We start from the raw sequence: 26,960 nt of genomic DNA on the forward strand, positions 1-26,960 counted from the left end.
CACACACACACACACACACACACACACACACACACACACACACACACAGTTCTGCATACCACACCTTTAGAGTACTTGGTTCTCAATTCTTGGTTAAAAAGAAACAAGTTTATATATTTTTAACTTTTTCTCAGCTAATTTTCTGATTAAAACTGCAACCAGGAAATCTTTCCCCTGCAGCTGCTGACTCCTCTGTCTGTTACCACAGGTCTCAGAGCTGATGACTCTCTAGAAGGGTCCCTGAACTCTGCCTTCCTGAGATGGCTGCCCTTGACATTGCTCTGTGCTCAGCCCGTCAGCTCAGCCCCTTTCATCCGACGACTCCCTTTCAAGGGGCTCTGGCATGGCCTTGCACCCTCAGTGGGAGACTGATCTTGGTGGTGAGTGGAAGCTCATCCATAGTGCTTCCTTCTCCACAGAGTGAGTTGGGTCACTGAGTTCTGTATAGATCTATCCACTTAGGGTAGTGCACTTTAGGGAGCACTGACAGAAGATGACAGAGGGATCTCTACAGAGAATGCACTCAGTCAAGGCCACTTACCTAGTGACCAGTCTTGCCAAACAAACCTGGTCACCTGATGTCTAGTCCATTATCATTGCTGTTCCACCATTAAGAAAGACAGTTGAGGGCTGGTGAAATGGCTTGCTGGGGAAAAGCACTTGCCATGAAGACTGATGATGAGTTCTAGCCCTGCATCCCATAGAAAAGTTGAAGGAGAAAAAAAGTATTAAGTTACGAGACAGTCGGGGAGCAAAGTTGCACATGGGCTATGCCTTGGGTACACGCACACCCACACACACATCACATACAGACAATAATCATACTTCTTAAAACTTAAGACAGAGATGCTGTGGTGTCAGGGAGATGCTCACTGGTAAAGGGCTTGCCATGCAAGCTTCTCTACCAGCTTCTTGTTCCCTGAAGTCATAGCTCTGAGACTGAATTATTTCATTTTTAAATGCCTAGGCCATAAGCTTGGACTTGCTACCTGACTAGCTAGTAGCTTAATATTTCATGTACTCTGTTGTAAGTCCTGTCACATGGTTAGTTACTTTCCCTCAGGTTCGTTCCTCTGTCTCCATCAGCTTGGAGTGAATCTCCAAACCTAACAGTAAATAAAGGTCAATATATTACATGTATTCTTGCAATCAGACATGCATATGACTGTGGTATATTGTTTACAGTGATTTTTTTCTAAGTAGAAAGCACATACACTACAGTAGTGATAAAAGTGTTATATGATATACAAGTCAGTATATTGGATACTTTCCCTTGCTGTGAGGAAGTACCTCATAAAGGCAACTGAAGAAAGGAAGGCTTTATTCTGGCAGGAAAGAACAGGTATGGGGAAGCTGATCACAGGCATCTACAGTCAGGAAGCAGAGAGAGATCAACGCTAGTTCTCAGCTAACTTTCTCCTTTTCACTCAATCTGAGATCCCAGCTCACTGGGGGGCGTCATACACATTCAAGGTCTTTTCTCCCACCTCACGTCTCCTAGGTAATTATACACTTGTCAAGTTAACATTAAAGATAAGCCAATATCACAGATAAAACAGGTATTAGGGACCATACATAATTCTGTGTATGTGCTTTCATATACAGCTGTCACCAAAACCACACCAGTAGCATGTCATACTGCATCATTACATTACTAGGCGATAAGACTTTCATTAGATGTGTGGTCCAGTACTGACCAAGCATTATTAATAGGGAGTATGACAGTATCCAGTCCAATTTGTCAGCATGCCACAACTGAGAAACATACAAGTGCAAAACGAAAAGCTTTGGTTCAAGAGAATTCAGAAGCTTTCCCCAAGGCCTTTTTGTCAATGCAGATCTAGGTTCTAACCTGCTTCTGTATGATCCCAAGTCTCTCTGTCTTTTCTGTTACAAAACACCCCTGTTAAGGACCAACAGCCCTCTTGATGGGATCTATCTTGGGAGAAGAGACATTCTGGTGTTTTTCAACAGGCAAGCAAACATCAACCGGTGTCTACTGGAGCAGGAGCCAGGCAAGCCCTGAAACAGCTACTGATCTGCAAACCCTTTCCCATCAGGTGCTCTGAACAGTTACAGAGTCTCGAGTCTGTTTTCTTCCTACCCAGCATTTCAAATTTCTTAAAGTTCATGAAATGTCGGCAGGTTATTGCTAAGAATCCCATTAGCTTCTGGGCCTGTGGGTCCCAGTGGCAACCAGGGAAGACTCCATCAGTAAAGGGCTGGATTAGAATAGGCCCTGACTTAAATATGTTGCAGAGATGGCCAAACCCTAAAACCAGAGAGAATCAAGACTGGTTCTGGGGACATAGACATTGCCAATAGGCATCCTTCAGTGGTCAAGAAGTAGATGATCACCAACATGGTCCTTCTTTGGCTGTTTCTCTCTTATTTCCCATTTCCTGCTTCCTATCATCCTCATAATCAAATATCCATCATCTTAAAAAGTGTTGCAAAGAGCTAGGGGCCTAGCTTGGTGGCGTAGCATTTGCCTGGCATTTATGAGACCTTGAGTTCCAGCACCACCCCACAAAATAAAACAAACAAATCATTTCAAAGAGCAGAGCTGCTAGTTGAGGGAAGCAGGATTCAGTGTGGGAAGAGAGTGGAAAATGAGCCTAGGAAGTGTGAGAGGGCCATTCATGGCGAGTTAAAGGTGGAACGTGTCTCCAGAATGGGCTGGTAGAGGAAGGCTGGCAGCCAGCTGCAGTATCTGGAGCCAAGAAGGTGGCTGCCAGGACTGACCTGCCCCTCCTCCTCCTCAGCTCTCAGCAGCCACTCATTCTCCTGGTATTTCTTGAAATAACAGAAATACAACAGACTCCCCGTCTGTTAGAGCAGGCAGCAGTTCTGCATTCAGGCAAACTGCCTTTTATTTCAAGTGCCCTCAGTGCTAATGGGGACATGGGGTCTCAACACATGTGCGCACGCCCCTGTGCATGTGGCTGCTGGAGGAATTGTCCCCATGGATGTGGATGAATGCGCAGAAACAATGAACTACAGTGAATGAACAGTTGTAAGGGGGTCTTTCATGAGGCCTGAATTACAAGTGAACTCCTAAGGAAGGGACCCGCAGGGACACTAACCACATCCCAAGAATCAGAGAGGACGTTTCTGCCTGACAGAACCAGGCTGCCAGGGGAACTAAAGCCCCACCTCCACCCCCAATTACCAAGATGACTGGGCAGATGAAAGCAGGAAGAAGCACATACCCTTATTATGGGACTGTCTTGAGATCAGAGCTAGTTCTTCCAATGAAAGAACGGAAAACAGGAGGAAGGTGTGACTATGTCTTCTCTGCTGAAACTGGGGTTAGTTGAGGGGGACAGTACCTAAGAGAACCTTAGTCTTTTGACCTCAGGAGAATGTTGTAAGGGCTCTATCATCTCCTGTCTTAGTGATACTTCTACCTCTTAGTAATATCTGAGTTGGGAAAAAACATTCAGTTTCTGAGGTCAATAGCTAACTGTCTGACATTTTTTATTTTCTTAATAACAACACACTAACATTGTCTCACCCAACCTCCTTGACCCTTTCTCACACCTCTCCTGCCTTCCCTCCCTCCACACTCCACCAACACCTCTGCATAGACAGTTTAGCTGGGTATATGAAGATGACTAAATTAGGATTAATCTAAAAGGATCCCAAAGGCAGTGATATTTGGATAAAAAAATCAAGTCGTTTTAGAAATAACTGTTTTGATGAGAAAGATCAGACAAAGCAGAAAGATAAATATTGGAAGATTTCCTGGTTGCTGGTGGTGAGGGTGAGGGAGGGAGTGTTTGACATAGGCCAGGAAGACTAGGCTTTCAGTGGGATAGAGGTGTTGGTCCTGGGCCCAAGTTGTGGAAGAGATTCTAGGTGAGCTGTCAGTGTTAGCAAGGCCATGAAGGTGGTATGTGTTGAATGTTACCAGAAGGGAATAGGGAGGAATCGGTGGTAGATGAAGAACTGAACAGAACTAGAAAGATTCAGATGTTAAGATGATACTCTGTGACACAATACTGGATAGACCAATTTTAAAGGCAGTTATTTTGGCTCCTGCCTTCATAGGAAATAGTTCATCATGGTGGGGAAGGCATGTTAGTGAGAGCGGTTCCATATACAGTGCCAGCATCTTGAGGTGTCAGTCCCTTAAACTGACGGATTAGGTAGACTATTAGACCAGAACTAGAGGTTTGTATAACCCACAGATTAGTGACTCTTCTTGCTGGATAATATAATTCCTGACAGATGCAATAAAAGAACTCCTTTAGAAAGGAAATGAAGTTTCATTTTGGCTCACAGTTCAAGGATACAATCTGACATGATGGTAGAGGCTTGAGGCAGCTGGGAATTTTACGTCCTCCATTACAAGCAGAAAGCAATGAATGCTGGTACTCAGCTAGCTTTCAGCTTTTTATTGCAGACCTGGATTCCAGCCCAGGGAATCATACCACCTATATTCATGATACGTCTTCTCTTCTTAGTTAAAAATTCTCTGGCAGTAACCTCCACAGACATACCCAGAGCTTTGTCTCCTGGGTAATTCTAGATCCTGTCAATTAATTGACCATCAGGCTCCCTAAAGGTCCACTTGGAGTGGCTAACATCATCAGTCAAGTCTCACATCCCAAAGTTCCCATAGCCTTCAAAAGTAACCTCATTAGCTAGGGAATCGGGTGTTTAAACTCTTCATCATGGGGTAGCATGGATTTCGGATCCAAAGCATAACTTAATGAGTGCTGATTTCTGAAAGGGAAATTAAGGCAGTGATTTCAGAGAAGTGCCAGGGTTTCCAGCTGAGAGGGATCCAGTCAGTATTTTTACAAACGTAACTTCTAGCTACTGCATAGTGGAAGGTTTCGTCCATTCACTCAGTGAGCATCTGTTAAGCTCCAACTGTGTGCCAGGCACAATGCTCAGTGGTATAGTGGTATAGTGGCAGTTGCCAGTACTTACAGTTGGCTAGCCTTTCTGCTCCATTGTCTTCTACCAGCTCTCTTCCAGTACCAGAATTTCCAGATTGCGTCACACCAGAGTTGGCAGTAGGCATGGACAGCACCCTGGGATGATGCCAGGATGCTGACAGACTCTGTTTTAGGCTCTGGCTCTGTGGTGGTAGCAAAAGAAGAGGGTGCTTTGAGGACAGATTACACCCTGGGGTGACTTTCGATTCACAGGGAAAAGTCCAGTTCTTAGACCATATTTTTCATGGTTTGTCCCATTTAAATGATCACCTGCCTCATATTCTTATACTCACTTCTGACATCCAGTATTGGAAACATCTTTATAATAATTAAGCCGTTGCACCTTTAATGAGTCAGACGAGACAAATCTAGTCTAAGATTATACTATTTTTTTCTTTGTTTTGTTTTATCAGTTTTAATTTTGTTGCTTTGTAGAAAAGACCCTATCTTAGCTTTGATCTCCAGACTGCAGTGTGTGTGTGTGTGTGTGTGTGTGTGTGTGTGTGTGTCTGGTTGATTCATGTTTCCTGTTCCTCGTTTTAAAAAGACATTGATAGTACCAGGTGTGGAGACAGCACTTGGAGGCAGAGGCAGGTGAGTATCTATGAGTTTGAAATTAGTCTGTTATACATAGTGAATTCTCTGTCAATCCAGGCTAAAGAGCAAGACCCCATTAAAACAAACAAACAAAACAAAAAGTATTGATAATCATTTCTTTTTAAAGCTTCTTTACACATTTTTAAAAATTAGGCCCTGGTGTGACTTATGACTTTAACCTCAGCACTCAGAAGACAGAGTCAGATCTGTGAGTATAAGGCCAGGGTGGTCTACATAGTGGGTTCTAGACCAGTCAAAATTACATAGTGAGATCCTAACTCTTTTCTTTTTTTTTTTTTAAATATTTATTTATTTTATTGATGAGTACACTGTAGCTGTCTTCAGACACACCAGAAGAGGGCATCCAATCTCATTACGGATGGTTGTGAGCCACCATGTGGTTGCTGGGATTTGAACTCAGGACCTCTGGAAGAGCAGTCAGTGCTCTTAACCGCTGAGCCATCTCTCCAGCCCGAGATCCTAACTCTTAAAAACTTTTAAAATCAATTTTTTTTGTAGGTAGTATACAAGGTGTTTTTTTTTTTTGCTATGATATACACATAGCACCTGTTCATATCTTCCACCTTCTCCCCTACTGTCCCCTTTCCCTCCCTTTCCAAATAATTTCCTTCTACTTTAATCTTATATATCTTTTGATACTATATATGTCATGCCATATATATTTAATTCTAGGTTCCATATAGAAGAGAAACATGTCTGTTTTTTTTTCACTTTAGATGATAATTTCCAGTTCCATCCACTTTCTTGCAAATGTCATTTCTTGTTTTTTACAGCTGAGTGAAAATGCCATTGTATGTATATGCCACATTTTCTTTATCCACTCCCCTGTAGTCTGGTTCAATGCTTTGACTATTGTGAATACTGCCACAATAAACGTGAATGTGCAAGTTTTTCTGTGCTGTGTTGACTTAGAGTCTTTCAGAGTAGTATATTTGATGTGCTGTATTTATTTATTTGTTTATTTATTTATTATTTATTTATTCATTTAAAATTTTTGAGACAGGGTATTGCCGTATCTCAGACTGATTTTGAACTCATAATGTTCCTGCCTTAACCTTCTGAGTACTACAAGCATGTACCAGCACTCTTCATTGTCTGTTTCTTGATAACTAGAAAGCCTCATATATTTCTAACCTTGTTTTAGTGTCGGGGAGTGGGTTGGTGGCCACTGGCTATATAGACTTCTGTTACCATTAGGGAGAATATATTTAGTTTCTGAAAGTGGCCTTCCTTTCTACAGTCTCCAGTATTGCTTCCACCAATCCTGTAAAGGCCTTAAAATCACACCTCCTTGTTTCTAAGCCCAGAAACAAGGGTCACAGCTTTTTCTGGTCACAGCTCACCCAGCTTGTGGTATACAAGAGAACTCTCAATCTCCAGCAGCAGTGGTATATTTTGGTTGTGCACAATCTCCCTTCCTTGGGTAGCTTTCCCCCTCTGGGTGACTTCATCTTCGTCACAATCAACTCCCTCTTCTGGGTCCCTGACCAGCCCCTCCCTCTCCTGCTATTCACTGGGATCCAACCAGCTCTTTCTAGCTTCTTCTACCTGTCTCTTGCTGCTCTCTTCAAACCCTCCCTCTCTCAAGACTTCTGTGCACTCCCTTCCCTCTGGCGTCTTCTTAGACTTTTCCCACCTACTCGGTTCTCTTCCTCACCCATTGATGTTTGGTTGGGAGGATTCTGTGTGAGGAGGCAGAAGGGTGGGGATGGTGCTATCCCTTCACATACTACTTACTCTTCTGCCCCCAGTTTAGTGATTCACCCATCTTCTCCATACAATATTCTTTGTTGCCTACAAACAAGCTTGAGATCAATATCTTGAGAGGCAGCTCTCCTGAAACGTACATGCAGCTACTGGACCTTTCCATTGTTTTTTAAATCGTCTTACCCCAGCAAGCTGCTCGATGAGGGCCAAGGCTCAGATCAGTAGATCTTTGTTGACTAATTTAATTTTGTTTTCTACAAATCCCAGCTTCCTGCTTGTATAGGTCTACCCTCTTGTCCCACTGTTATTGTGAGTTTGTCACTACTAGGGACTGAGGTCTTATACACCAAGAGTTCCAAGACTCCAGGCAAATTAGGACAGCATGGTCCTCAGTACATCTTAGATCCTTTTTTGAAACACAGCTTGGCATTCACATAGAGCCATGATCTCATGTCTATGTCTAAACCCACAAAGGTTATGTCAGTCAGTATTTAAGTCAATCTTAAATCCACAGCAAGGATTTAACACAAGTCTGTAGACCCCAGCACAGCCACAGCCTGACCAGAGGTATAGGCTAAGGTGCTACAGAGGTCCAAGTGTCCATACTGCCTCCTTGTGACAGGTAGTCTTCATTGACAGCTTCATGAGATTCAGAGTCACCCAGGAGATAGTAAGGCATATCTCCTGTGTCTGTGAGAACATTTCCAGATGGAAGGAGACCTACCATGGGTGTAACTAGTAGCACCACCCTAAAAGGAGGAGGGGGTGTGGACAGAAAAATACTGGCATTTCCCTTTCTCTGTTTCTTATCATAAATACCTTCCCTGTCAGGATCCGAGCACACTAAAACTGAGAGGCAAATTAAATTTATCTTCCTTCTAAGCAGTTTTGTCAAGTGTTTGTAATAGCAACATGAAAGTAACTACTAAATTTACCTATAGCATGCTGAGGTCAGGTTTGTCACAGCTGTGCTAGGACCACTCAATGCATTCCAAGGACTCCTTTAGGCTTGGGATTAAGGATGAAAACATTTGATGTTTTGTTTTGTGACGAGTCTATCTCTACATAGCCCTGGATGTCCTGGAACTCAGCATATAGATCAGAATGGCCTCGAACTCACAGAGATCTGCCTACCTCTACCTTTCAACTGCTGGGATCAAAGGTGTGCATTTCCCTGCCCCCTTTTAAAAATGAACACATTGTAAGCCAGGCATGGTGACCCATGGTTTTCATTCCGGCACTTGGAAGCCAGAGGCAGGTGGATCTCTGTGAGTTCCAGGCCAGCTGAGACTACAAAGTACTTTCCAGGACAGCCGGAGCTGTTGTACAGTGAAACCCTCCCTGGCTCATGAGATCCGTGTGACATAAAGATAAAATCCTATTTCTAATAATCATAGTATAGAATAACAATCCCATACTAAGTCCTGGGTCAGTGCTAGAGGTTGGAAATAACGGTATCGGATAAAACTGCCCTTAGTCGGCCAGAGAAGATAGAAGGCAAGAGAAGTGTCCCTGGGATGTGATGGATGGATGCTCTTCTAACAAAGAGTAGAGAGTTGGGCCCGCTGCTGCACGCCTCAGCATCCTGGCACCCAGGAGGCCAGGCTTGAAAGATTAGGAGTTCAAGGCTGGTTGGTGCTATACACGAAAGTCTTATCTCAGAGAGGGGGTGGGTGCCTTTCAGACACACAGTCAGCTTCCCTGTGCTGTCTGAACAACCTCAGGGCTTACGCATGGAGCAAAGCAGAGAAGTCTGGGTAGGTCAGAGGAAGAAAGGAAAGGTTTACAGAAAATCCACAGGGAGTGGAGTGGGAAGAAAGAGATGAGATGGTGACACCACCGGACTCGGGGTTTATCCTCGTAGGAGGATATACAACTCAAGGTGGGGATGGTGGTCACAAAAATTTGTCAACACTAAAGGGTTTCTGAACACACAGTCAGAAATGACCCCAGAGATGTCCAGTGCCATCCAGATAGTGCCAGTGAGTGACTTCTTATTCTATGGATGGAAGGCAGCAGGCATAGTCAATATAGCTCTCTAATGGGAGATGGGCTGGGAGGAAGGGATGGTCCTGTATGGGGGCTTGAAGCCAAACAACCCTACCATTTTCTCATGTAACTTAGTTTATTTGTAAAAGAGGACTCTGTACCGCTCACTGCTAGTCCCAGGACCCTGACAGTGACTACGCACTAGATGGGTAATAAATACTGGAAAGCTATGTCAATGCATTGTTTCTGGCAGCTAATTCCTCCCACGGTGCATCTGTCTACCTGTACAAGCTACTATGATACACATTCTAGAAGGTGGAACTCAGCAGTGCCTGCCCTACCAAGTCCATCATGCCAGGCCTAGCCCTGTTCTTACCTTGGCTGCCCCAGGAGGAGGCTGTATTCAGGAAGAGCGAGCCGTGGCCTGTGAGCCAGAAATCCTGGCTTCTAGAGTTAGCTTTTTAAGCTGTGGCCTCAAGAAACCCTGTCTCTAATGGTGTGAGTAATGCCTGCCCAGGGTCAGAGTAGGAACAGATGACTTAAAAGACTAGGGATGAGAGAGAGAGACAGAGAGAGAGAGAGAGAGAGAGAGAGACAGAGAGACAGAGAGACACGGAGAGAGACACGGAGAGAGAGACAGAGGGAGAGATGGAGGGAGGGAGGGAGGGAGGGAGGGAGGGAGGGAGGGAGGGAGGGAGGGAGAGAGAGAGAGAGAGAGAGAGAGAGAGAGAACAGCTAATGAGTTAGCTGTAACACCTAACTTCCTGCTTGCCTCCCGAGATCTCATAGTGGATACATTGTTAAATATCTGGGGCTGAGGATGCAGCCCAGTAGATAAGGAGTGCTTGCCTAGAATGCATGAAGCCCTTTATTTGACCTCAAGTATTGCATAACCCAGGCACAGTGGGACGCTTCTCTAACCCTGGCACTGAGGAGGGAGGAACAAGAGTATCAGAAGTTCAAGGGCGCTCTGCTATAGAGAAAGGTCAAGGCCAGCCTGTGTTGTGCAATTCCTGTCTGTTAAAACAAAATAATGGAGATGCCAAACTTCCTCTGCCATCGGCACCCACGCCTGGCCCTTCTGGGAGGAAGTATGGCTGCCTCATGACATATGTGTAAGGTGGTCTCTGTATCCCTGCTTTTGTCTGTTGTCTTGATGGAATCAAGTATTCTGATGAAATGTGAAAGAAATGTCCAACTCAAACTCACACAACTCAAACTCACACACTTCCCTAATTTTCTGAGGAAAATAAAGCAAGATGCTTATTTCCAAGGAGCTGGTCAGGCTGTGACCAAGACAGTGATAGAGGTGCAGAGAAAATCCCCTGCTGATGTGTCTGCAGTGCCAGTGGGCGTGAGAGGCCTTAGCTCCGAGCGGTCTTTTAGTACATCAGCCCACCCTTAGCAGCCCCCCAGCCAAGGGAGGCTGGCGAGCTGGGATTTGATTTAACACAGAACTTGCATTGCTTTTCTTCAGAAACAGTCAAGCAAGGCAGTGATGAGGGAAAGACACTTCTCCGCATCCCCTACACCTGCCTGGGCAGCCTCCTTGGGTCAGGGAAGGTCATTCCTGCAGACAGCCAAGCATGTGGAAAGTTACCGAGAAGCTGTGATGCCGTGCTAGGACAGCATCACTGGGGCCAGAAGTGCAAAGAGGTCCTGGAATAGAGCTCCAGTTGGCCTCGTGTCCCTGACCTCCAGTGGTTCACAGGTGCTAAGGGGACAGACGAAAAAGCTGAGGTGGGAGCTGGATGGCAACCCGCTGATGCCCTGGACTTCTGAAGAGGTCTGTGGTTTCACTGTCCCCCTGGATACTGTGGAGCAGATGGCTCTAGGGCTCCATATTCAGAGGGGTCTCAGACCGTGTGTTGGATATGAGGCTCTGGTTCTGACAGGGGCAAGTTCTGGAAGAAGGGTAAGGGAAGAAGGCAGGATATGGGTGACAAAGAAATCACATTCCCTGGCCAGACACATCAAATGGTACTGAAAGAGGTTTTTAACTCAAGATAGGTAGAGACATCAAGTATGGCCCTTGTTGTAGAGCACACAATATAATACACTCAGGGCGTACCAGCTACTTAAAGGGACCTGCCTCATGGAACCAGACAAACCCTAACAAGGACCAGAGCTGAGAGGCTGAGCTGAGCTCTCAGCCAGGGCCTTGCACTGCTGTGCTTCCTATGTTTTGTATTCTGCCATTTTGCAGTCTCTTGCGTTCCCCACTCTAGGACATGTGCCCACTCCTGCCTGGCACAATGCAATACAAACACACAGGACAAACATGCCACACAAACACCATTCACCACATACCCACAAGTCATGCATATACCAACACGCATACATACACACGCAATGGGTAAGAAGGGGCCAGCATAGGGTAGGGATGCTGGAGCGCAAAGCAAGGAGAAACAGAGGATTTAAAGGCAGCTCTCCAATGCTGCTTACTTCATTGGCCCCATCCTTCTCATACATCTGCTACCAGTTGGAGTTTTCCTTTCTCCCTGCGGAAGGCCGAGCCCTCCTTAGGGTCTTGTCAATGGCAAAAGGATTTCTGTCTATTCCCTGTTTCATCTCTTGTTATGAGTTAGAAATTTTGGCCTTTGCCAGGGTTGATGACTGACAATGACACTGGAAGTCTCAAGTTGCTGGGGTGCAGGCCTCTGGGTAGGATGAGACCCGTGATCTCATCCTGAACCTGATCTGATCTTTTTTTTAAATGGTACCTTTCAGCCTGGACTGCTATTCCCACCAACCTTTTCCTTCACAGTTAAAGACAGACACAAGCAGGACACAGGCTTACGGTGCTATGCCACTGCCTTGCTGGCCTCAGACCAGTCACAGACCTTGCTGTGCCTTTTTAGTGTGGAGCACTGAAGCATTTCTGTGTTTAAAAGTTTTTCCAGAGCTGATGATATAGCTCAGATGGTAGAATGTGTCCCTAGAATGCTGGAAGTCCTGGGTTCAGCTCCTATGTGTGATGGTCAGTCCCTATAATCCCAGCATATGGGATTTAGAAGCTTTAGAAGCAGGAGGATCAGACATATGAGGCCTTCCTCAGCTATATAATACATTTAAGGCTAGAAATTTGAGGTTAGTCTGAGCTATATGAGACCCTGGTTTGTTTGTTTGGGGCAGGAGCTGAGGTGTGGGGGCACCATCTCACTTTTGTAGCCTTGGCTGGCCTGGACTTCCTAAGTAACTACCTACTTCTGCCTCTCCTGGGCTGGACTAAAAGGTGCTTACCACCAGACCCAGCAAGACCCTATCTTTGCAAAACAAACAAACAACCAAGCAAACAAAACTACTTCTCCATCTGTCATTTCATCTGCAACCTGGGGCCAAGTTCTTTCTATGCTTCTAACCCCCAAGGTCTCTTACCCTGTCTGCCAAATGGGCCTCAGGCTCAGATTGCAGGAGAGGTTGCTTCTGTGATGGCACATGAGAGATACAACAGCCTCTGTATTCAAAGGATACCATTAGTGATGGGCTGTTTGCCTCTGGATGGGTAAGTCAGTGGAAAGGATCTCAATATGGACCTAGAACAGTGACTGGAAAAATCAGGATTTTGGGTTAATCACAGAAGTACTCGTCAGAGTCATAGACCTTCAGGAATTAGGGAGCTTGAGAGATGTCCAGCTTAGGTGGAGACGCAGGTTATCTGATTAACCAAATGCTGACCACATGCCAGCTCTGGTGTCTAGAGCCAAGAAAATGTCATGGTGCTAACAGTAAGTCAACACATTCCCTTCCCCTAATCCATGGCTGGTTTATCACAGGTTTTTCAGATCCTCCCCAACCTGAGCTTGGCCTCAGAGCCATTGTGTCTGTCCACACTCAGAGCCATTACGTCTGTCCACATGAGATGGCAAAGTATCTAGCCACCTAGATACCATTCAACTCCCCTTCCTGTCCTCCTAAATCCTCCATTTGTGCATCTGTCTGTCCTATGTCAGTACTGCCTAGACTGCCAAGCATTGTCACCAAAGCACCAAGAGCCATGTATGAGAAAGGATGCTTTTGGCTTGCTTTTGTAGGAGGTGCAACCCTGAAGGCAGCTGGGTAGATTTGCTTGAGCTTTGCATGTAACTGGGGCTTTATGTTTGAAATGGGGGTAGGTTGGGATTGATTGCCAGTCATCTTCCTGAGGAGAGATGTCAATCAGCTGCTGCTGAGACCCAAGCTGTGCACCGATCTGGAGGAAGGCTCAGCTGGCAGAGAATACCGCGGACCTGCACACAAAAGGCTGCCAGGCAGAGTGGCTTTTGATTCCTCCAGAGCGGTGGGAAGCAGAATTGCCTTTGTGCGATGGATGGAATGACTCAGCCTGCCTGTGATTATTACCCTTTCGCTTTCTGCCTTGCTTCTGAATCCAAGTTCACTTAATTGAGAGCTGTGTGGGCCCTCGCTCTCAACCCACCAGCAGCCCGCTCCCCATTAGCACATCGGCGCCCTCAGTCTTGCCTCTCACCTCCCACGCTCCCCACCCCGTCCTCCTCCATCATTGCCTCTTTTTTTCTTCATTCATCTATTCACTCAGAATGTATTGAGCTCTGCACATGGAGCCCCTCCAGGCATCTGAAGCTTGCAAACTGGGCTCACCTCCTCTCTAGCCTTGCTCCCCACTTCACCCCTACCCCTGCAGCAAATGGCTAGGGGGAGGTCAAGAACAAGAGTGTAAACACTGGGAGGAGTCCCGGATAGGAAAAGCTGAATCTGGCAGAGCAAAGTAGGTGCTTTGGGAGGTGGTGCTGTCAAAGGGGACTCAATAAGCCCAAGGAACATGTCCCTTAGCCCTTGAGAGATCTCTTTTGGAGAGCTGCCTGGAGGCCCATCTGGTACAGCTGACAGGTGCCTGGGACTCATGGGTCTGCAAGATTCAGCTGCCTTGCTACTGGAGGCAGAGGTGTTTCTGCCTAGGAGAAGATGCTGTGAACTCATCCCTATTAGCAGGGGGGAAAGTGTAGGGAGAATCTGAAGGATGTGTGTGTGTGTGTGTGTGTGTGCTGGTGTATGTGTGTGAGTATGCTTGTAGAGGCCAAAGATTGACACTGACACTGGGCATTTTTTTTTCCATTGATGTCTACTTTATTTATGGATGAAGGGTCTCTTGGTAAACCTGGAGCTAGCTAGTCAGTCAGGCTGCTGATTCCTAACTCCATGCTTGCTTTTATGTGGCTTCTAGAGATCCAGACTCTGGTCCTCAGCACTTGCACAGTAAATACTGTGTCCGCTGAGCTATCTCTCAATGCCAGGACTCACTATTCTAACTTGAAGACATGAATGTGGGGTTCTTGCATCTTTCCGCTCACTCCCTTCTGGCGTCACTTCTTCTGGTTGGTAGTCACTCTATTAGTTTCCTTTCCCATTGTTGTGGCAAAGTACCTTGACAAAAGAAACCTCAGGAAGGAAGGAAGGAAGGAAGGAAGGAAGGAAGGAAGGAAGGAAGGAAGGAAAGAAGGAAGGGCTTATTTTGGAGGATTCATTGAGGCATCACGAAGCAATCCACGTTCTTTCTAGTTACTTAAGGGATAGGGGGCCAGCTGGGTTGCATATCCAGATGGTGAAGAGGGAACGGGTCCCACTAACTGCTCTCCCTGGGCTGTGTGTGAAGAGGGAAGTGTGACGAGAGTGTGTATGAAAGGAAAACCATGGCATCAGGAACGTGAGACAGCTGTCCTATTTCATCTGCAAGACTGGAAGAAGAGAAGAACAGTGCTGAAGCCTCACTTACTCTCTCTCTTCATATCGTCAGGGATTCTAGTCCATGACATTGCAACACCCACATAAGCCAGGCTAGAACTCTGTCATACACGTGCGCCCCCACTCCCTGGTCTTTCTCCTGAAGCCTGCTGAGTTCCCAGTCTTAGCCATCACAGTCTGCCAGTGTTTTTTTCTGCATTAATTTTGGTCAACATACATCTATTTCATTTTCTTCAATGCTGGTGATGGATAGAATTACTCTCAGCTGTAGTTATCTGACACTCAAGGAAATGGAGATCCTTATTGATACTGATTTTTATATCAGATGGGAGTGGGCCCATCTATCTGTGGTCCTTTGTTGAAAGCAGGTAAGGTATGTAGCGATATGGGGCCTGATGAACAGAGCTGAATGATTTCTTCCTGTGTACCTACAGCCCTGCCAGCCAGGAACAACAGTAGGCAAAATCCAGAAACTGAAATGAGGGGAAGAGAGGGGAAGTGAGACAGAACCCAAATCAGCTCAGGTTCCCTAACTTCCAGTCTAGTATCTATCCATTGTGGGACTCCTCACAGAGAACAGCCATCCTTTACACTGGACTGTGAAGCAAAGGAAAGTGTTAAAGGGCTAGAAACAGTGGCCTGGACAGACAGCCTGTCCTGCCAGTGTCTGAGAGATGGGGCAGACAACTACAGTCTGAACATTTACCTCCTACACAAAAGCATGTAACAGCATTCCTATACTAGGGCCAGCAGGGCCCTGGCTCTAAGCTACTTGGCAAACTTGAGCATCTTAGCCTTTCAGCTAAATCTGTGTTGCTGGTTAAACTCCTACTAGAGTCTGTCTGTGTGTCTCTCTCAGATCCAGGAAACAGATTTCCCCAGCTTATATTTCTTTGTCTTAGCCAAAGACTTTGCACAGGACTACTTTGGGGTGGTAGAGGGTAAATTCACTTCTCTCTGGAGTGATCAGTGTATTCAGACATCTGCTTAGAACAGGAAGATGAGCAACGAGCCAAGGCTTCCCTTGTAGCGGAGATGGGCCAGAGGAGATTCTAGTTCTTCAGGAAGACTTTGCTTTCCATCGCCCTTGCCCCTGGTCTGTCTCAAGGGACAGTGTTTATGAATGAGTTCAGTAGAAGAGAGCTTGATCTAGGAAAACTAAGGACGTGATTCCAATAGCCAAGATTAGAACCTTCTCATGGAGGGATGGAAGGTGTGGGACGGAGCTCTTACCCTACCCAGAAGCTGCCAGCCATCATACCTGGAGACAGGACTCACGGAAGCAATCCCACAGATACCCCCTCCCACATACACAAGCATATTCATAAGGAAGCACACTCAAGCTCTCACACCCATGTTCTCACCCCCACACTCATATATTCTTGAACATACACACTTGCCTCCACACTCTTACGATCAGGCTTGCACTAACACGTGTCTGTACACACACTCATGCACACGATCACTCACAGTGTTGTTCACAACCACACACTTTCTCACTGACAGGTGTGTTCATGTTTGTGCATATACTCACCGTCTCACACCCATATATGCTCTCATACCCTTTACACACACACACACACACACACACACACCAGTCCATATATCACCCACAGAGAGCACTTAGAGCTACTCTATGACTGGCCCCTTCTATAAATGAAACCCAGGTGGTCTTGTCCTATTAGTATCTAAAACCTGGGTTTCCAGCCTGGGATTTGAGGTGTGATCTGGTATACTCCCTTCATACTTGAGCCTCAGTATATATAATCGCTATATCATGAAATATTTAGGCATAGTATATAAAAGGTCCTCCATATAGAAGGTCCCATGGACATGGTATTTGTCCTTCATGGCTGCTGCAGAGCTACAGACCTTCTACTAAAGCTTCTTCATGCTCAGGGTCCTCCTACCCCCTGCACAAGGATGGCATCTCTTAAGAATAACCACAGCTACAGACATTGCCCTGCCTTGAAGTGACAGACCCTCCTGGCCTTCCCTTGGGGCTTTGTGTATCTTCCTGCATTCCTTCTTGGCTAATAAGGAACTCCAGTACCAGTTGCCCTGGAGGGACTAAACTGAAGGCAGGGGCCTCTAAAACCTAGACAGCTTTCAAGACCTCATTAGAATAAGACTTAGAAGAACTCTCATGTATGTGTCAAAGTTGTCATATATAGGAGAGGTTTGGCAGCACAATGGCTAGGTGTGAACAGACCACTGCAATGTGAATAGCTAGGAGATGCCAGCCCTGTGTGAGTAACATAACATTTATATAAGAACCACATAGGGTTCATACAGAATATGTTAAAATGTTTTATGATGCAAACATGTTCCTGTGAAATTCATGGGATTGGCTTCCTTTGAGGAGAGAATCTTGGGGTAAGGTGTAGGGGAAAATGTGGGGTGGAAGTTCAACTCTGCCCTGTTTTATTTCTGAAATCAACATAACAGCATTTTAACAATTGTCAAAACTTCATGGAGTGCTTGAGTTAGGGTTTTTTTCTTTTTAATTTTAATATTTATTTTCTGAGCCAAGTGTTGGCAGCACACGCCTTTGATTCTAGCACTCAGGAAACAGAGGAAGGTGAATCTGAGTTCAAGGCCAGTTTGGACTACTGAGAGAGTTCCAAGACAGCCAGGGCTGCACAGAGAAACCCAGTCTCAGAAAAACAAAAAATAAAACAAACAACAACAAAAGATTTATTTCCCATGAATGAGTGGTTTGCCTGTGTGTGAGTGAGTGAGTGTGTGCGTGCGTGTGTGTGCATATTGTGTGTACTTTGTGCTTCCCTGGTACTCTCAGAGGTCAGAAGAAGGTGCTGGGTCCCCCAAAACTGGAGTTGCAGATTGCTATGAACCACAATGTGGGTTCTGGGAACTCAATCAGGTCCTTTCTTAGCCTTTCTATCCCCTGGGGTTAATTTTATAAGAGTTTCAGCTATTAAAAAGCTGTATTAAAATAAGACTGAAACACAAGATTGAAGGGGGCATAGTGGATTGCCAGGCACCAAACCAGCCAGCTTGAGACATAGTACCCAGGCACTAGGGGCCTCTCCATCCAAATATTTGGTGACCCCACTCCTTTTTATTTTCCTAAGATAGGGCCTTGCTATGTAGGCCAGGCTGGTCCCAACTAATTATCCTTTTCCCTCAGTCTCCTAAGGAGTACCCCACCATGCCTGGTTTTGGCATTCCTTTAGAAGTCAGTCTCAAACATGCCAACTTCTTGGGAACTCAGGCAGCTGGGCCTGAAGTTGTGAGAGGACTGAGGTCATGCCACTTGCTCCCATCTCCCATAATTCCAGTCCCCAGATAGAAACAGCGAAGTCAAGTCCCTAATCCAAGGACTGACTTTCTCCCCAAAGTTCCCCACCCCACTGCCTTCCCTTCTCCCACTTGTTCTAGCCCCGGCCCAAAGGTTTTTGTTTTTTGTTTCTTTTTTTTTAATTTATTTATTTTATGTGAGTACGCTTGTAGCTGTCTTTGGACACCTCATAAGAGGGCATCAGATCTCATTATGGATGATTGTGAGCCACCATGTTGTTGGTGGGATTTGAACTCATGACTTCCAAAAGAGCAGTCAGTGTTCTTAGCTGCTGAGCCATCTCACCAGTCCCTCCCCAAAGCTCTTACAGGAGCACCCAGAGCTAGATATATTCATGTATTTAAACTAAGCCAATCAGGAGGTCAGGCTTTAGTGGCAAAGGAACATTCAGAAGACATAGCCAGGAGGTGTTTTCTGACAAGGGGACAGTAATTCTTATTAAATTCTCAAGAAGCCTAAAAACACAAAAGTGGATCAAATTCAGCCTCATGTTATAATTGGAAACTGAGCCCAGGGAAGACCAATGGCTCTGTGCTCATGACAGTTTTGTACTGTGGTCCCTGCCTGCTTCCAAGCTTGGATTGATTCAGGAGCGTGGGACCCCATGTATGAGGACTGCAGCGTTGGGTACTTCTTACACAGTATCTTTGACAACTGTTCCTGAAAACTGCAAGAGGGTTTGTGGTATGGCTGTGAGTGTCAGATCAGAAGCCGTTTCGTCCTTACCTGTCTCACCCCCTCTAGCCAAGAGTCCTCCCACAGAAGAATGAGTAGCCGTGGGAAGGAGAGAAACAAGTGGCCAGCTAGGGCCTGCTCATCCTGAGTTTGACCACTGACTTCTGTGGCTGTGTTGGGGAGAGGGAGAGGATACATATGCATGGATGCCCAGAACCTTCCCCTAAGCCTCACGCCTATGCATGTTATGGTCTAGGGCCAACAGCTTCGCTCCGTGGGAAGGAAGTTGGTTTGGAGTTCAGACTCCTTTCAGCGCCATACCTCTCCTTCCACTTTCTGGAAGGACATAAACAGGAACGGATCACACCTGCTTCTGCCCTGATTTCCTTCAGATAGGAGAATGCAGAACAAGAGTGGAGAAGGAGCAGCAGGGGTGTCTCACCCCTGTTCTCACCTAAGGGTCAGAAGTGAGTGATGTGTTAACAAAAGGATAAAGAGAGGGGCGGTTATGTTCAATGTATGTCTAGTCAGGTATGAGGGTAGGGAGTGTCTCAGAGGGCCCGTGCCAAGGCATCCCTTCCCCCTAAGGGACCAGCCACACGATGGTATAGTATAGAACAGTTTATTCAGAGCATGGGGAAGGGAGTTAAGAGGGTAGCAGAGGCAGAGAAAGGCAGAGAGAGGGGGAGTAGAGAAGTAGAGGCTGGCCATGAGCACGTGGAGAGAGAGGGGGGAAGGGAATGGGGGGAGTGAGGGAAGAGCAAGGGAGCAAGAGCCCAAGAGAGCAAGAAAGGAACAAGAGAGGGAGAAGGGCAAGCAGCCCCTTTTATAGTGGGTCAGGCCTACCTGGCTGTTGCCAGGTAACTGTGGGATGGAGTTTAGACAGAATGCTAACAGTGAGGGCTTTGGTCATCTAGACCTTTTCCTGTACTGGTGTAGTGAGACTCAGTGCAGGCTAGGGCTGAAGGAGGGTAGTCTGCTGCTAACAGGTACTCATCTGTGACGTCCCTAAGAGCTCACATGGCCTAGGCTACATACCACATTTAGAGAGGCTTCTTCCCTCTTCTTTTCCCCCTCCCAAGTCTCTTAAGATCTTTGTGGCCCCTGCTTTTCCTCTTGGCCAGTGAAGACTTGTTCTGAGGGCTTTGGAATGTGCATCTTTACCCTGTCCTTGAAGAGGAGAGAGGCAGCAAGTCTGAAGGGGGTGAATTACAACCACATTTGGCAGAATGCTCTCTGAGTTGACAGTAGAGCAAGTCTAGACATTTATCGGAGAAATAAACTTGCTTTCAAGTGAATCCAAGAGTAACCTTGAACTTTTTTTTTTTTTTTTTTTTTTTTTTATTGGATGATTTATTTACATTTCCTATGTTGTCCCCTTACCCCATCCCCCACCACCCCCTCGGAACCTCCAATCCCCTCGCCCCTCCTCCTTCTTCTCTGTGGATGTAACCTCTATCTACACCCCCCCCCACTCCCACCTCCCCACCCTCAAAATTCCCACCCCCTGGGGCATCCAGCCTTCATGAGGTCAAGGTTCTCTTCTTCCACCTATGCCCAGCAGGGCCCTCCACTTTTACATATTCAGCTGAAGCCCTGGATCCCCCCCTAAGTGCTCCCAGGCTGGTGGTTTAGACCCTGGGAGCTGTGGTTGGTTGGTATTGTTGCTCTCCTCATGGTGCCACAAACCCTTTCAGCTCCTTCAGTCTTCACTCTAACTCCTCCATTGAGAACCCCATGATCAGTTCAATGGCTAGTTGTGAGCATCTGCCTCTGAATATGTCTGACTCTTGAAGGCCTCTGAGGAGATATCCATATCAGGTAACCTTGAACTTTACAGCTCCCTGAGTGTTAAGACCTGAGGATGATATGCAGAATGTACGGGCTAAAGGCAGGACTGCTGTTCTTGGGACCAAAAGTGGCCGTCCTTTGTCCACCCTCCCCTTTATGCCCATTGTTCGTTGTCTTCTTCCAATTCTGAGCACCCAGCACAAAACTTGTGCACAGTGGGTCACCCAGGCTGCCACCTAGAGTACCTGGAACTGCCTTGGTATTTGTTCATAAAGGAATTGCAGTTGTGGCTGGAGGCGCCAGTGCTCGTTCGCTTTCTCCTTTAGTTTCTTTCTCAACCCCAGAGAGTGACCCCTTGGTCACTGGGACAGTAGCAAAACATCTCTGAGTCTACATCCCCGACAGCATGTGATAGTGTGATCTAGGTTTATCTATCAGATGGTGACATGCAGACCTAAGGTTCATTGCTTAGTGGTGAGCTGACTGACCAAGCTCTCTGAGTTTTGTTTTGAGAGCCACAGATACAAAGTATTTGGTTGCCACTGAATTCAAATTCTGGCAGAGATATGTGCCATAGCATAGACTACATTTTAAAATAAGAGTATTATAGGCTAAAGCAAATATTAGAAAATAATGTAAAGTGTGGAAAATAAGTGGGTAGGTTGTAGAAGTCGGTGAGGGGTTGTGCTTTTCTAAGGTAACAGATGAGCTGAGAATGAAAGACGGGTGTGACTTACAAGGAGCCAGGGAGCCGGTCAACAGGCCCTAAGTGGACAAAGCCTCTTGTGCTCAGTGCACAGAGTGCAACCGTGGGGCTGCTTCTGTGGATGTCAGTAAAAGATGCAGGACGTAGAGACTATAGGAAGCCCGGAAGGGTTGGCGTTGTACACATACAGTGTTTGTGCTGTGCAAACAAGCAGAGCAAAGCATTGGTCCTCTCACCTTTGATTCGAGAGCCAGGAGAGAGGCAGGCATAGCAGAGCCATAAGCAAGTTTGCTCAGAGTGTTTATCATTTACCCTCCTTGCTGCTTCACTAGATACCCTGACAGGAGCTACTTAAGGGAGTCGGAGGGGGTCACAGCCTATCGAGGCGAGAGGGCATGGTGGCCAGAGTATGTAATGAGGCTCTTCACATCTTTTGGAGTTTTGTTGTTGTGTTTGTTTGTTTGTTTTTGTTTTTTAGCATGTATGTGTGCGTATGTTCTGTGTGTATGTATATTTGTGTGTTCACATGTATATGGGCACACTTACATGTAAGTACCCATGTATCCATATGTGTAAGAAGGATAAACGTTGATATCATGCATCCTTCTTGATCCAAGCTCTCTCCCTGTCTATAGTGAAACAAGGTCTCTAATTTGAACCTTGGGCTTGTTGATACTAGTCAGGTTGCTCTGAGGATCTTCCTGAGCACTGAAATTACAGGTGGATCACCATGCCTGCCCTGTATTTCCATGGGTTCCGAGATTCTGAATTCTATGATGATTAGCCTGAAGCCTCTTTCACCCATGCACATGATGCTCCCATGATCCACTTGGGCATTCTGTGACCCCTTCAGGATCAGTGCCCTAATTTAAAGCAGATGAAAGAACACAAGTCCCTTCTGCATTGTGTGTCTTAGGGAGCTGGTTGTCACTTTCTCCTGGATTCTACCTCATGTCTTCTGACTGAGAAATATATCTTCCCCTGTATCGCAGCCCCACTACCTTTTGGAAATGAGTAATTTTGCCTACTCCCGTGTGTGTGTGTGTGTGTGTGTGTGTGTGTGTGTGTGTGTGTGTGTGCACTCGCGTCCAGCACTGTTCTGCTGTCGACTTTTTGCTATTTGAAACATTGATTACAAAGAGAGATCCCTATTACTTTTAATTTTTTTACATATTAGCTATTGTCCAAAGCTGAGGTGAGGTCGGTAGTTTACTTCGCAAATCATGGCTGGCAGTGGCTAAGTGAGGATCCAAAACCAAGCTGATCACGTCCTTTTCAAAGTTCAAGGTCACAATTACTCCTGCCGTTTTCTTCCCTTGAGCCCTCTCCCACCAAACCTTTATTCCCACCAGTCCATCAAAAGCAGTCTGGTCAAGGACACCCACACTTGTGGTAACTGCATCTCTTGGAAACTTACTTAAGCAGTGACATCAGCTTCTGCATGAATACGTTTCCTTCCTCACTATTGATTTTCTTGATTTTCTTGCTCTGTCTCTCAGCTTCCTGCCTGCTTGCTCCCTGAACTCCTTCTCAGACTCATCTTCCTGCAGTTGCATCTCCTTTGTCAGCTGTCTCTACAGAGAAGCATCCTTTGCCTGTAAATCTGAAGCTCCAGTGCCTCCCTCAGCCTGCAGCCTATTCCATCAAGCCCAGGCGCCCACTGCGTTCTCCAAACGCGCAGTCTTAAACCAAACCTTTGTTCTTCAGCTCAACTCACCTTCAGTAGCTCAGCTTGTGATCTTTCTTGTTTTCAGTGAGTGACAAATCCTTGCTTTTGGCTGCTCCATAAAAAGATTAACATTAAAAACATTTCTAATTCTTGAAGTTACTTAATTTGCTTTTTTTTCTTTTTCTCTCTGTTCGTGTGTGTGTGTGTGTGTGTTACACACACACACATCCTAGGGATAGAACCAGGTCCTTATGCTTGCTAGGTAACTGCCCTACTGTTTATGGAATTTTGAATAAAAGCCTGGGCTCTGGCAATCCCAGTAAGCTAGGCTCTCTCCTCTTCCATCCTCAGTATACCAGGTAAAGAGACAAGCACTAGTGAAAGCAATCAGAAAGGAGGTGTATTTAGTGTGGACATACTGAAAGGAGGAATGCATGACGACCGAGTGACACTCCCTTTCCGAGTCTATCTTCCGAGTGGTTTGAGGTTTGACTAGAGGGCTAGGGGTATACATAGTTAAGCAGTCCTGGGAAAAGGTATGGTCATGTCCATTATGAACTCAGTCTCTTGTGCAGAATGCTCCAGTAAGTTGATCCCCCTGGTCCCGCTACTAAGATTCCCAGGGAAATTGTAATTGCTGGGATTCTTTGTTTCCGTGTCTCCCAGAGTACGATCTCTGTTGCCAAGGCAGTCACATCATCAATGAGCTACATCCTCCAGCCTCCCAGAGCCCCCAGAACCCTTCTTCACTTCTCCTTCTCTCACTCACTTTACCAAATCAGTAGTAAATCGTATCAGACCCGCCTTCAAAGTACATCTAAAACAGTGCCCAGATACTCCCAGCCCAACTGAATTAGTCACTTAAACAGCTGAGTCCCTCAGCAGCCTGCTTACCCAGCTGCCATGGTGGCCTTCCACGGCACATGAGATGAAGTCACCCCTTGCTTACTCCTCTGACACTCCACCTTTCTGTCTCAGTCAAGCTAAAAATCCTTGCATTTGCCCAAGCTCCCTGCTCCCTGGTACCAACCTGCAGGCTTTCTCCCTGCTGCTACTTCTCCAGCCTACTCTGCCAACCGGGTGGCTCTCCTGTCTCCACGGTGATGTCCCAGATGGTCCCAGGAAGCACACTGTACCTCAAGCACTTTGTACCTGTAGTTTCTGGAAACTACTTCTCGGATTCCCATTGCGCCTCAGTTTCTGAAGATCTTGTCTAGTGCAACTCTGGCATTACTGTTGCTATGACAGAGGGCCATAAACAGGATAATTTATAAAGGATATAGGCATATTAAGCTCACAGTTTGAAGCCTAAGAAGTACAAGAAGGGGAGGACATTCACATCTGGTCAAGTCTCTTGCTGTCCAGAGGGGTGTTTTTGAGGTCACTTCCCCCAGGGTGGGGTATACTGGGCAGCACATTCCAGATAAAGCAAGGGTCCAGTTGTGTCTCTTTCCTGCTCCTCTTGCTCCCCCTCTTCCTCCCTATTCCCTTTCTCCTTTTCTAAGAAGACAGGTTCTTACTATAACATGACCTACCTTTTTCCAGTCTTTAATTTGACACACACCTAGCCCCGAACTCTCCATCCTCCATCTCTACCCTCCAAATGCTGGGATTATAGCTCTGTGCTGTCACACCTGGAGTTCCTTCCTTTCACAGAACCACTAGTGCCATCATTAGGCCCCCTGCATCAAGATTTCATCTAATCCTAGTGAGTTCAAATACCATGACCAAATGACATTGGGGACTGAGTTTGTAATATGTAAATACTGAGGGGTGCATCTAAACTCGGGCACTCTCTAGGCATAGAGTCTCGAGCTCCCTACATAAGCATCCTGACTTCTCCTTGACATAGTACTTAGCATAGTACTTGAAATGGGGCCTGTGGATTGGGTATGGGCGGTCTATTCAGATGACAGTACAAAGGAGTCCCACAGTCATATGTAATACCCCAGTTTCCACTGTGTACCCAATACATAGGACAATGCTTCACCCTGACCTGCTCATATCAACAGAATAATGATAGACTCATAGAAGAGGCAGAGCTAGCATTTGATGTACACCTTGTTACCGTCCAGGTTTCACGGTAGGAGTCGAAGTCCTGAAATCATCACTGTGGCAGTGCTGTGCCTAAATCTATGATCTCTCTGTGTCTCTTCCCAGGTCCATGGCTCTCCCAGGCTCTGAGAAGCTTTTGCTCTGACCACAGTCCCCTGGCTGAGCCAGGACTACATTTTGCTGCTACCGTCTCTCCGGGCCTCTCTTGTACCCTTGGTTACGTGTCACCATGGGCAGTGTGAGCAGCCTTATCTCGGGCCACGGTTTCCACAGCAAGCACTGCCGTGCTTCACAGTACAAGCTGCGCAAATCCTCCCACCTCAAGAAGCTCAATCGGTACTCGGATGGGCTGCTGAGGTTTGGCTTCTCCCAGGACTCAGGGCGTGGCAAGTCCAGCTCCAAAATGGGAAAAAGCGAAGACTTCTTCTACATCAAAGTCAGCCAGAAGGCCCGAGGGGCCCATCGCCCAGACTACACAGCCCTGTCCAGTGGGGACATGGGGGCCCAGACCGGAGTAGATTTTGATCCAGCCACCCCACCAAAGCTCATGCCCTTCTCCAATCAACTGGACATGGTAAGTGAGGTTCTTTGACAAAGGTGTTTGGGTAGAAAAGGGGAGGGGAGTGACAACAGGATGAGAGGTGGTTGGGATGAGTACCCTAATGCCCAAGTGTCTTGATCTCCACGAGGCCCCAGCAGCACTGGTGAGAGCGGAAGTACTTGGCCTCACAGCAAAAATCAAAAGTCTATCCCCTAAAGCAGAAATCTTAGGTTTGCCCTGTAGCAAAGGGTAGAGGGGAAATTCAAGCCCTTCTGAGCTCTACTGGGACATGACCTGTATGGTTCAGGTAGGCCAAATGGCAGCAAGTTCACAGGGCAGGGGAGAAGAGAGGCTCTGTTATCACCTGGAAGACTGAACAGGAAGATGAGGGTGCTCTCTAGGGACCTTACAGAAGTAAGTAGTCTCACTTGTGCCCTACCTGTGGTTTCTAGTCCCCTTGGCTAGGGAAGGGCTCTGAGAGTTTGTTCTTATGAAATGAGGAAGGATGCCCACAAGGAGCTCCCAGTACTCGGAAATCTAGCTCCTCTAACAGTTCAGGCCTCTTATGCCTCACTAGTACTGCACACTGGGCACAGTTCCCCCCATTCACTCTCCGTGCTCATTCTGTGGCGGTCAGTGGCTTTAAAGCACAGGTTAAAATACCACTTACCTGAGACGCCTGGGAACGGGAGTGCCAGAGGCTGCTGTCTTTCAGATTATGAAATATTTGCACAGACATAATGAGATCTCTTAACAGCAGCAATCATTATGTTTTGTACATACCTGACTCACAAAGGCAGGCAACGATTATACAATGTTTTAAATAATTTACGCACAAAACAAAATGTCCGAATGTGTGGATTTTTCCACTCTTAGCCTCTTGTCTGGACTCAAACACTTGCAGATTCTGGAGCATTTCAGATCTGAGATTTTTAGGACCAGGAATGCTTAGCCTAGAATAGGAAAGATGCACATGTTTGTACAAAGCTTTCTAAACAAAGGCCTTGTGAACCTTTCTTGGTTGATAGCAAACCGTGTCAGTTGCTCTGGACTGGCTGAGTATAGAACACTGTTCTTGTGTACATGTAAGTATGGGTGTACATACATGTGTGCACATACACATGCCACAGGATACACACAGAGATGAGAACATCTTACAGGAGTCCTCTCTTTCCACCATGTGAAAGTCAGGTTGTCCGGCTTTTGGGCTTAGTGGCAAGCCCTCGATTGCTGACCTA

The 26,960-nt window shown here is 46.4% G+C and overlaps 1 protein-coding gene across 1 annotated transcript in view; it reads left to right on the forward strand.

Annotated features, from left to right (window-relative positions):
- Lzts1 (leucine zipper tumor suppressor 1) overlaps positions 1 to 26,960 on the forward strand; it is a 55,311-nt gene that overhangs the window by 20,072 nt on the left and 8,279 nt on the right. The window contains exon 2 of the mRNA XM_028784434.1: positions 25,287 to 25,755. Within this exon, the coding sequence (XP_028640267.1) occupies positions 25,411 to 25,755 (345 nt within the window). The 5' untranslated portion in view covers positions 25,287 to 25,410. The remainder of the gene's footprint in view (positions 1 to 25,286; positions 25,756 to 26,960) is intronic.

Source organism: Grammomys surdaster, unplaced genomic scaffold (genome assembly GCF_004785775.1).
Source record: "Grammomys surdaster isolate TR1022 unplaced genomic scaffold, NIH_TR_1.0 123044, whole genome shotgun sequence".
Classification (NCBI taxonomy): domain Eukaryota; kingdom Metazoa; phylum Chordata; class Mammalia; order Rodentia; family Muridae; genus Grammomys; species Grammomys surdaster.